Genomic DNA, 12606 nt, shown 5'->3' with positions numbered 1-12606 from the left:
TGCAGGTAAGGTTCAGCATTCTGTCTGCCAATCAGGAGTCTTGTCTCCTTTCATATATGCCAACAGTGCACAAAACCATTCTAGGCTTGGGGTGTATATTTACCTGCCAGCTTTGAAAAGAAATTCACTGTCCTCATTTCTGTATCTAGAGGAATAAAACAGAACCTTATTGAAGGATCGGTGTCAGAAAATAAAAATAAAACCTACCTTATAGTTTGTTTTTTTTCCAGAGAATGAGTTGTTTTATAATAAGTGAATTAAAAGGTATACTGGCTTAGGAGTATCTTGACCCTTTACAACTAATTAAATGAACTTCTTCCACATCTCTACCTTTTAAAATCCTTCCCTTTCTTCAAGGTCCCATTCAGTTGTCATGTACTTCATGAAGCCTTACCTGATCCCCTGGCTGGTAGTGATCTTTTATTTTTTTTTGCCCATTTCTCGTGTCTCTGTGTGTTTGGTTTCTCCTATGCACGTGCCTCATTCTAACTTGTATCAGAATTGTGTACCTGTTATTATTCCACTATCAGAATGTGAGCTCCTTGAGAGCAGGGACTATGTCCTTTCATCACACAGTCGGTACTTAATAAATGTAGAATGAATAAGTAAATTAATGTTTTGTATACTTGGCATCCTAGGGCAGTTATGCTCTGACAGCTGAACCACTGGACTTTGAAACATCCCACACATAGTAACAACTAGGCCATCCTTCTTCCTTCTTGTTCTAGGTCGGGTGGCTACTCAAGATATCATAGGCAGAGGAGGAAATATTTTCCTGGGACCACCAGGCTCCCTTCTTGCCAAGTGCTGTAGCTAATTTTTCCCATTGAAGCATTGTTATAAGTAATGGTTAGGTTTCTAGGAAAATCTAGAAAGTGTGCCCAAATATAGCTTTGGGCTAGATCCTGGGTTGTTAAGCTGAATAACCTAATTGTGAGTTTATCTGCACTGTTTTATGGGAAAATACATCTTGAATTCTAAACAACTAACTAAGCAATGAATTTGGTGGGTGGTGGGTAATCTCCTTTAAAGATGAGCTTTGCTTATATAAAAAAATGGAAGTTAGTGCAAAGTGCTTCCTGGTGGTATTTAACTTCACTTCACAGAAATCTATGAACTCCTAGTCACCATTCTCAAGTACATAAGATCCAGATTTGAACCAACAGTTTTCTGAGTCCATGAACTACTTCTGACCTGCTATCATCATAGATGGTTCATCTACATTCTTGATCACCTGCCCCCTATTTAGGCCTCTAATGCTAGTTTGCCATTTGCATTGGTAAGCAAACAAATTGGAAAAAAATTCTAAGAATTATAGATGAAAAAAATGTAGCTAGCTGGAAAGCCAGAGCCACATTTTGACTTCCTGGTTAGTCCTCAAAAAATATCTCTTACTGTTTGCTCATTCTAGTTGTAAAAAAGAAAACAAAACAAAGCCCTCTTAATTTTCTATTCAACTAATCCCTTCCTCTCCTATTAAATTCCCCCATTATTTCCACCAGTATTCCCTCTCTTCATTCTATTTACCTTTTACAAATGACAGGTATCTCCCATCATCCACCCATTCCTTTTCTGGGTCTCTTCACTTTACTTTATTCTCAGTAATAGGTTTTGAAGGTGAGATCCCAGAGTGGTTGGCCAAGGAACTTCCATTATGTTTTCACCAGCTCACAGCTCTAGAAAGTCTCACCCCTCTGAACTAATACTGCTCTCCTCCTTTGTATATCTTTGTGACATTTCTCTTTTCTAGTTTCTACCTGTTTGTCTAATGTCTGTTATGAATAGTTTCCCCCTGTATTTATGATGTTTCTCAAGTTATGTGGTTTGAATCTATGGTTTCATTGCTCTAGGGAACTTTCTATAGCTTAATATCCTGCAGCTTCAAGCTTTAGAAGCTTGACTGGGGCACTGAGAGGTTAGGAGATTTGCCCAGGATCACACGGTTAGCACATGTCAGAGGCAGGTCTTGAATCCAGGATTTTGTGATTCCAAGGCTAGCTCTCTAACCACAATGCCACATTGCCCCATAAAACTTTACTTGATATACCTTGTATATTCTGTTGCCACATTCTTCCACTCCCACTCATTCAAGTCATCAATGATAGTTTTACAGTGTCCAAATAGTATATTCAGTGTTCTGATTTGGAAATATAATAAGCATGTTGCAATTTCAGTAATTTTCTTTATTTCCCCTCACACTTCTACATTTCTTCTTTGTTACTGTTAACAATGGAATTTTCAGTGCCATCTAGATCAGTAATTAGACAGTTTATGAACTGGTTGTTATCTATTTCTTCCTTCCTCTGGCAATATGAAAGATCTTAAATAAATACTAATGAATCTCCTTGAAGCCTTCAAGTATTCCTGTGCTACCAGACATGGGATCATGAAGCACCAACTTTTTGCCTCTGTTGGCATAGCCAATCCCATCAGTTTTACAAGTAAGTGAGTGTGCTTTTCCTAAACGGAGGTCTTCCTCATTCATCATCATGGCAAAGTGGCTACTTTAGCCCTCAGAAGCTCTGACAGTAAAGAATGAGGAATAGCAGAGACCACCACATTGAAAAGACTTTTGCTATGGGCAACAGATTGTGTATCTCTCATAGAAGGAATAATCCAGTTACATTTAGAGGGACTCCACAGTAGAACATCAATTACTTGACAGTGAATTTGGGGTGCCATATCAGCTCACAAAAATCTCTTATGAAAACATGAAGGAGTGGAGAAACATTCCCCGAGTCAGGAAGACCTAACTTCAGGTGCTGCTTCTGACACATACTAACAGTGTGACATTCTTAAGCTACAGAACAGTTGTTGATCTTGGTTGGTAAAAGGAGTTATCTTTGTTGAAAGTTCCTTATATCAATGAAATCACAGGAGCAAATACTCCCTCCCCCCCCCCAAAAAAAAGCATAGAAAGGCAATTAGTCAATCAACAAATATTTATTTGCTAACTATGTGCCAAGCATTGTGCTGAGGATAGAAAGAAAAATGGAAACACCTATCCTCAAGAGGCATTTAGGCAGCTCAGTGGGTAGAATGCTAGACCTGGAGTCAGAAGGATCTAGCCTCAGACTCTTACTAGTTATGACAGCAAGGAGGCACTTAACCTCTGTCACTTAACCTCTGTTTGCCTTAATCCACTGGATAAGAAAATGCCAAACCACTCCAGTACTTCTGTCAAAAAACCCAATACCAGCTCACAAAGAGTCATACTCAACTGTGCACAACAACAAAATCCTCAAGTGTTACCTCATGGAATGAACAAGGTGCAAATAGCTATGTATGTACAAGATATACACTGTGTTAAACAGAAGTAAACAGCATTAGTGAAAGGTCACAGTGATGAAATCATGCATCCCAGAAGTACACATTGTGAAGTTCAAAATATACTTTATGTATCTTCATTTTCAATTTGTAATTCTGAAACTCGTAAATAGTTGAAAAGAACTTTGATAAAAGATTTGTTTTTTAATTCTCCTCTTCTTCCCATTTACTGCTGCCTTTCAATTTCCCCCAAATTTCAGTCAATGTACCATATTTAACCCTATTTGCATGCATATACATATACACAGATATACTCATAAAGCAGCTTTTCCCAGAAGATCGTTGAAATTCTATTCTGTATCCTAGTTTTTTGCTCCCTCAAATGAAACATCTGATATCCCTTCATCATAAGTTCTTTTAGGTTATTTCACATCTGAAATTTTGAAGTGTTTAGTTCATACCCTATATTCTACTAATTGTTTCAATCTCTAAAATTTCTTTCTTTTAGAAAAGATTATTATTTGGAATTTTGGGAGCCACACTTTTCTGCCTCCCACAATATATCTAGTCTACTATCAAGACTTACTGACTTTCTTTATTTGGCATTTCTCCAGACTTCATGAGTAGCCATGCCTGGCACATGGTAGGCACTTAATAAATTGACTAACACTTTGTATATTTTTATACATAATGTAATTTCAATAGTTATAATTCTAGTATGTGTCTTAATCCCCTTGTGTTCAGATGCCTTCAAGAACTTCCTCTCAGAGTTCCCTTCCTCCATCCAGTCTTTTCATTTGTCCAAACAGTCATACTTGTCAACAAGAATCTCCTTCAAAAGTATTTCCCAACCTAAATTATGCTCCAGACTACTACAATATCTAAATTCTCTACCACAACCCTCTTCATACTCCAAAGTTTTAGTGCAACCATTCTCAAAGATAAAGGAAAGACTTAATCCTACAATGTTTTAAGGTTTACAAAGTGCTTTCCTCCCAACAAGCCTGCAAGGTAGGTCATCCTCATGTTACAAAATCTCAGAGGGAGTAGCCAAGTCACACAAGTAGGAGTTGTCAGAGAGAGAATTCAATGCCAGATTCAAGTCCAGCCTCTTTATTTCTGCTACTCCATACTGATATATGGGAACAGCAGGCCATAGGGAGATACTGGGTTTTTAAGGCATAGGTTTTGAGAAGAAAAAAGCAAGGAGTAAAAGTCTTGTGAACCAGTAAAAATGCACCTCAGATTAGTGCTGGCCCATGGATAGACAGCTAGGAAACACTAATTTAGTGTTTGCTATTCCTTCATTGCTTAAAACAGTACTTACTGGGTCAATATCTCAATGATCAGAGTTCTGCCCCAGTTAGCCATCACCTCCATGGTTAATTTCTCTTCTCTATTACATGCCCAAGTCATCCATCCTCTCTACTCTAGCTAAGCAAACCTACCCTCTCACCCCTTCTAGGGTTAATTTTCATTCAGTTATTTCCAAACATGTTTAGACAAACTATATGATTTTCAAAGTATGTGCAGTGACATGGATACACTACAGGATATGTCCAGAAAGTGTTTCAGAAAATCAAAACATACTATACAGAGATAAGAAATGAGGCTTGCTCTCTCCTTCCTCAGTCAAATGAAGAGTAATAAAAGAAAACAACATTCAGGTGGTGCAAGGACATTTTGTGCCAGAAATAAGTTTCTGTATCAGAGGGACAGGTGACTTTAAAGGAAAGCATTTATTTAAAATATTGATAATGAACATAGTTATTCAATATTATAGTGAGCCATTCAAAGTTATTCATACACTTGTCTAGGATGATGAATGATTATATTAGGACATTGATTGTCTTCTTGGTTGGCTGTAATAATTTTTGTGAAATGTTGAATTTGTGAGTAATTGCCTTCAGGATATTTTTTAAATGAGTGTATATATTTGGACATTTAAATTGACTTACAGTCATGGTTATAAAAATTTTACTATGTTATAGCGCTCAAATACTACTTTTTCCATCTCTTGGCAGAGTATGTTGCAATAAAGGTGGTATTTATTTGTGCCATTTCCTATTACTTCTAAAAAAAATGGAATTGTGAAGACAAATTCCCCCAAAAAGTAAAGGAAGAAGTCCCTGGCTCTGATACTAGCTCACTGTGAGTGACTTTGGGTGAGTCACTTAACTTCCCTGGGCCTCAGTTTCCTCATCTGTACAATGAGGGAGTTAGACTTCATTGATAACTAAATCCTGTGATCCCATCTCACTGGTTTAGGATATCCCTTAAAATATCCAGCTTCTCTATATAGCCTTTTCTCTACTGTTCACTTTTTTATTAAAATGCCCATAATTGCTGTAGCCCCAACCTACACTTATCACTTACTTATTCTCCAGGAACAAACTTGAAGGTTTTCTGCATATTTTTCATATGCTGGTTATGAGTTTCCTTATACCTTTTGAGTAAGACTGCTGACTCTCCCAGACTAGCCCAGAGCATCTCAGAATCGTTCAAGAAGCTCCTGCCTCTTTAGCAGAAAGATCATTTTCCCCCAGTGTCCTTCATCCCCTTTCATTTTGCCCACTTTCATGCACCCCAGGAAATAAACTGACTATTCTCTTCTCCCTCCCAAGATATATCCATTCTCTATGCTAATCCCTCTACCTATCTCCACCCTATCACATAGATGCACTCCCCAAACCTCTCAGAACTAAAACATTCTTCTTTGTTAAATCTATAGATCTATTAGATAGAATCAGAAAAGGAAAAAGAAAGAAATATATGGATCTGCTATTTCATCTCTTTAGGAAAGACTGCACAAATATAGATTGTTTTGGAATTTCTAGTCTTAGGGGCAACTGAGAGGTTAAATGACTTACCCATAGTCACACAGCCAGTGTGTATCACAGGGAGGATTTGAAACCAGGTCTTCCTGCCTCTGAGACCCATTCTCTACTCACTAAATAATAAACAGTACCTCTCCTTTGGGGAAATAATTCATAAGATGCGACTGTCTTTGTAAGGCTTTTCCTGTAACATAAATCCTTCATAAAGTTAAATACATACTGTATAAAGGACAAATATTGCTGATTAAGTGTTCTTAGGTGACAAATGATGTCTTCTGAATGTTCTCCATCAGCCCCATCTCAGGGGCCCAGGTCTCCTAGGTAAGTGCTGGTTTTTGTCAGTTACGCAGCCAATGGAGGCTATCTTCATGTGTGAATGTCTTGCCTTCCCCAGGAATCGGGGATGAGTTCAAGAGCTTTGCGCTCAAGCATTAACTTGGCTGTGCTTACAGTTGTTGCTCCATGGTTGGGAATGAAAGCAAATAAGTTTTAGGAAACAAACCTGTGCTTTGGGTTATCAACAGATTACTGAGTTTCTCTATAAACCTGCAATGAGAGGAATAAAAGGGCTTAATGAATGAGTCACACCATTAAGGTGCATAGAAAATGGTTTTTATCATGGCTAAGCTGGTGCCCTTTGAGTTTCTTTTTTTCAAAAAAAAAGAAAGAAAGAAAACTCTTTGTGTTTCTTCCTTTTTCAACTGTTTCCAGCCAATGGAATTGATTGACCTCCTTCTTCACAGCCTGGCATGACATTGGCAGTCCAGTACCTGCATGGAGCATTGATTGGCATCCCTTCTTCCTTTTCTCTTAGAGCTTTGCTTGGTCTCTATGTCCCAACTCAGTAATTTCATTTTCTAGCTTGATTTGATGCAATAAGACTTTTTTGAGGAGTACATTTCCCTACCTTCATCCATAATGATGTACCAGCTCTGACTCTTATTCCAACATAATCAGAGCAACTTCCAAATGAATTCAGTCCCCTTCAGTGCTAGTTAATAGCATCTAACCATCTTAGCTCATTAAAGTACTCTCTGAACTTCCTGTCACAGGCATATCCACTAAAAGCTAACTCAGACATTCAGATCTGTCGAAGTGAGTCTTATTCTAGGTTAAAAGGATTCTTGTTCATGGTACAGGGGAACAGAGTGACATTATAGTGTATCTTGGTGTGTCTTTTAGGGAGAGAACAGTCATCTCTGTTGCTAAGCTCACTGTTTAGTTCCTCTTACCTCCCACTGACCACAGTGGCACCTGTTTCAGGAGTCAAGAAGGAAACAGTGAGAAACCAAAACACAATGAGAGAGTTTATCCTCCAAAGGTCCAATTCCCCACCTTGGTCTGCCAACCCATCCTCCTCTCATAGGCCTCAGTGAAAAAGAGTGAAGCAAAATCTTTAGCATGGGCAGTCAGGGTATCCTGATCTTTGTGACTAAAATAAGACAGGCAGCAAAATTGTTTTCCTGTTTCTTATAGCTTGGAGACCACAGGCCACATCACTTAGATCTCCTCATGTTAGTTTACCAGGAAGAAATTTGAAATGTTAAAAGCAGAGAAAGTGGGGAAGTGGCTTAAAGCTGGATAGGAATCTCTGCTGTGCTGTTTCTCAATGACAGATTTTTATTTTTTCAGTCGTTGCTTCTCAGCTTAGAAATGATGAGAGATGATGGGCCCTGATTATCTGTCTGCTTTGATATAAATGTGCCCAATTCTGTCCGGAGCTTGATGTTTTTACTGAGTTTGTTTCCCACAGGGGATGGCTGGGAGAGTTATCCACAGCCATCCTTCTTGTTGACTATAAAATCTTTACTCTGTTTTCTTTTTAAAATTCATTTCCAACCTTTTTGCTTTTCTTTTTTTCTTTCTTCTGTCTATTCTGTCCAGAACCAAACTGTCTTACTAACAACCCCCTGGGGACTCTAACCTTGCCTGCCTCACTGCTGTAAGTGATTTCTACCTTGTTTTCCAAAACTATCTGAAGGTATCATTTTGCATAACTATTGGTTGGTATTTGTACCCTCAAAACCAAAACAAGAATACTTTAAAAATAGCAGTTACTTTCTGTACTAGTTAGACTTCCCCAGCACAGCCCAATTGTTATATGGAGGTCAGTATATGGAATAACCCCTGTGAGCCTTAGTCCACTCCTTAGCACTCAATGGGAAGAAATTGATTTCACTTAGGTTGGGTCAAGATTGATCCCACCTCAGTGCCTACAAGACAGACATTTTACAGCCATTACAATGAAAAGAGTTAGCAACCTGAAAGGTCAGACTTCTTCACAGTATAAAGAGGTATTGACTTTGTAAAGGGCCTCTTTTTTCCTCTGACCAATGGTTCTTGCTCAGAATTCTCCATCTAAGCTTCTGACGGAACCCTTATTTTTCCATAAAGCATAGACTTGCTTGCCAGCTAAAGTCTACCCAACAGAAACAGTGATGTAATCTACAAACTGTCACCAAAAAAAAAATGAGATTTATTTTTTTTAAAAGAAAAGATATTGGAATATATGCGTCCAAATGCACACTGATCTTTATCTTGATAAAGATCCCTTATTCCAGTCAAGCTGCCAATGTTTGAAACATTTTTGGAGCTCTTCCTCCAAAATTGCTTTTAGAGGCAGTTTATAGCTCATACAAGAAAATCCATCTCCAGATTTATAATCATACCCTTTTTTTCTTGACCAAAAACATCAGCACACAGCCTAATCAATAATCTTACTCAGCAGATGAACCTGAGTTACCTTTGACTTTTTCCGAAAACTAAGTCCACCCTCAAAGATAAAATATGGCATCACTGAGGATATTCAACATAATGTCATGGGTTCTGAAGGCTATCCCACAAGGAATAAGACAATGCAATAAAAGCATGGCCTCATAAAGTGATTCCTTTAAAGGAGACAACACTTTCTTAAGTGGACATAGAGGTCCTGGCGTATATGTTACAAAATAGGCCACATTATTTTGTTGTTATACCTCATGCAGAACCTTTCTTTACCGTGAGAACTCGCAAGTACGGATAATATTGATTTATTTTGAATAGAGTTTTGCAGCAGACAAAATGTTCCAATAAAAACCCTTTTTCCTACTCAATGTGAGAGCTAGAGGGGAAAGTGGTAGAGTAGGAAGAGTAAAAGAGAGAGGTTATGGTAATCCCAATCAAAGAAACAAAACCACAAAAGTCATTATAAAACTTCAAAAAGTCCTATTAAAATATCAGAAGCAGGAACACACATCAACCAAAATAAGTACTTCCTCTCAGCCAGTTGTGCCTGTTACAGGTATCACAGCACATATGGCCTTCTGTCAGAGAGGTCCAAAACAGAGGTATTTTTCACAAAGCATATGTTCCCTTACACTCAATGAGCTGGGGTAAGATAAGGACATGGAACCAGTACTCTTAGTGTTGACTTGTGTCTCAGCAGTTGATATTATTTTCCCTGGAGAATCATTCTTTATTGATACAATACCAATGAGGCCATGGACATTGACCACTTGGAAGGTAGGGGTAGATCTACAAATATTCTTGAATGTCAGTGGTCATTTGTAAATTCATTCAGCTTACTACACAGAGAGGTAGGGGAATTCACCCTTACTCTGTCCTCTCATGCCCACTCAAACAGTTCAAAAGTTCACTTCAGCTACTCTCTGTTTCAGTAACTTCCATTGACTCTTGCTTCATCTCCCAGTGCCATCCATCTTTGCCTCTTGCTTCATGCCATCCAGACATCATATTACAATGTCTCTTGCTACTGCTCTAACCAGATTTCTCTCTTATCATACTGTTTTCTTCATGCTTCATGTCACTTGTATCAAATATTTGTATGGCTAATTGACTGCCTGAGTGCTCATCAGTCCACTGGTTTTATCACTGCTCTTTCTTTGTATAATATGGTTTATACTTTCTGCCATCTTGTTTGCCATATCAACTTTTGGTTGTATGACTGATTGTAGGACTTAACATATACATCCTGTATCATTAACTCTCCTCATCACTGCAGTATATATCTTCAAATGCCATCAGATTTTCAGTTCTAGCTTCCTCATTTTGTCAGATAAAATCTAAGCTTGACAACTCAACACTTTTTTACAATTGGAAATACAAGTGAACTTTTAAATTTTGCTATTTAGGGCATTGCACAACATTCCAGTATGTGTTGCATGTGACCATCCTTTGGTCTATGTGTAGGACGCCTGAAATGGAAAATCACAGGTGTGCTTTGCCTCTAACTTTTCTGATGCTGCTACAATGAATCAATATTGAGAAAAACTAGACCCAAATTATGATTTCTATCTGTAGACAGAATTTTTTTCTATAACATTAAATATTATTTTTTGGTCTGTTTTGTAGGTCTTTGTTGAGCCTCTTGTCATTCAATTTGGAATACATAGTAGTTTGTGGACAGGTCTGTTTTCCTGTAAATCTCATTGCTAATGCATTTGGAAGAATTCACTGATCTCAGGCTTTGTCCCTACACGGACACAAAAACAGACCATGACGTTGCTTAACTAGTCATTTTTTACATCCTTGCTATACCTACATAGATCATTATCAAGAAGAGCAAAATAATTGGACCAACTGAACATATATTTGACCAATTTAATAGTCTAGCTAAGGACACAAATTCTGCTCTCCATATCCTATTTACATTCCAGCCTCTATACTGTGAAGTATTTCTATACTGACATTCTTTTTACATGAATTTTCTATACATAAGATTGGCTGATATTTTTCATGCTTTCATGTCTGTAAGTTACTGTATGCATTGATGACTTTCATTCAATAGTACTGCTCTTAAGATATTTTCTCAGACTCAAAGGAATGGTTAATTATCAAAAGTCATAATTAAAAATTGCCCCCTTTTTCTGCTCATTTCCCCCAAACATTCTCTAGCTGTCACTTGGCATTTGAACATAGAAAGACTTGCATTGTTTGTTTATGGTGTGTTTCACCAGTTTAGTAGGTCTTCACTTTGACTTCATTTGAAGATATAATCACAGAAACATTATCAATGTTAGTAATTCTCTTTTTCTTGTCTTGGCTGTGAAGGAACTACCTTGTTCTGCGTTAGCTCCACCCCTAGAATCCTGCTTCTCCCGGCCAGAGAGACCAGCAAAACGTCGTCCTCCTTCCCGTTGGGCCCCACATTCCCCCGTTGCCTCACAGTCTCAGTCAACCGGAGACCTGATATCCTTGGAGGAACATGGCGGACAGGAACCAGCAGTAGAGAAGCCAAAAAAATGATGCAAGTTGGCATGAATTATCACTGAATAATTCACAGTATTTTGCATTACCATATCATCATCATGACCCAATCCCTGTCCGTAAGGAGAGATGTAGTTTTCCCAAGGTCAAAGAATGTTTAAAAACAAATAAACAAAAACAACACAGCTGCTGAATGTTCAACCTGTGAAACAGAAATGTTTCTAGAATGAAACAGTTAATGTGCCTGTAATACCTTAATTTTTTTCATAGCTCAAAAAACTATTTTTGTCTCCATCTTTTCTACACACAGTATATTAAACAAAAGGTTAATAAGATATAAATTTAAAGAGTAAGAATTTTAAAAATGTACATTTTAAGAGATTCTGAATGCGCTCGCTCCCCAAATACTGACTGCCTTTTTGTTCAATTTGCACTGTTCCATTTTGGTTTGATTTATTTCCATGTTGACTAGGGTGTTTTAAGTTAATTTTGTTCTATTTTGATGTCAGTGTTATTTTTTTAAAGGAAGATTCTTGAAATGTTTAAGATTATATGAAACATTAAATTTTATGTAGTAAAGAAAGCAATTTAGCTGATTAGAATGGTATTCAATAGACTGGAGGGAATACAGGTCAAACAAACACACAAACAAAAAGTCACAAAGAAGGCCTCTGAAAGGCTTATGACGTTAGCTATATAATCCACACGCCATGCTTGACCTGCATGCCTTTGGGTTCCAAGCTCTTGCGTGCATGTACATACTGCTACCGTACTCTGACCATCACCTAAATGTGAGCCAATATGTTTAACTGTCGTATTGTTGTGAATTTCCCTGTACTGTACTTTTATTGTTGGTACTATTGCATTGAAGCAACAAATACAACACATTTTTAAATCGTTGTTAAAGTTCAGCTAGCAATGTACGGTGTTTACTGAGAACTTCTTTGCTTGGAGAATATATTAAGAAAAGACGTGAGAATACCAAACTGTAAGAGATGGTTGTGTCACTGTATAAGACTGTGGTGAAATAAAAATAAAACCCTTGGTATTTAAAAAATAATTGGTGGAATGGCCTAGTTTTTTTCTCCTCTCCAGTGTCTTCCGTCCTTATTTTGGTGATTTGGTCAAATGAGTTCTTTAGATGGGGATCTAGGTAGTGTCTAAAAAGAATGCATTGGGTAGGATAGAATATATCATGTGTACTCTATATGGATCCTGTTACAATTTAACTCTTATATGTATAGAAGAGGTTTGCCTGGATAGAGACTTGGTTTCAGCCATACCAGAGATAAAATAT

General features: G+C 37.6%; 1 protein-coding gene across 1 annotated transcript in view; it reads left to right on the top strand.

Moving 5' to 3' along the window:
* The window catches only part of MTCL1 (microtubule crosslinking factor 1), a 179451-nt gene extending 167082 nt beyond the window's left edge, over positions 1-12369 (top strand). The window contains 2 exon segments of the mRNA XM_072604251.1: positions 11154-11345; positions 11347-12369. Of these exon segments, the coding sequence (XP_072460352.1) occupies positions 11154-11345; positions 11347-11502 (348 nt within the window). The 3' untranslated portion in view covers positions 11503-12369.
* The last annotated feature ends 237 nt before the right edge of the window (positions 12370-12606 follow it).

The sequence above is a fragment of the Notamacropus eugenii genome, chromosome 4 (assembly GCF_028372415.1).
Source record: "Notamacropus eugenii isolate mMacEug1 chromosome 4, mMacEug1.pri_v2, whole genome shotgun sequence".
Taxonomy (NCBI): Eukaryota; Metazoa; Chordata; class Mammalia; order Diprotodontia; family Macropodidae; genus Notamacropus; species Notamacropus eugenii.
This window is presented reverse-complemented; position numbering and strand designations above follow the sequence as displayed.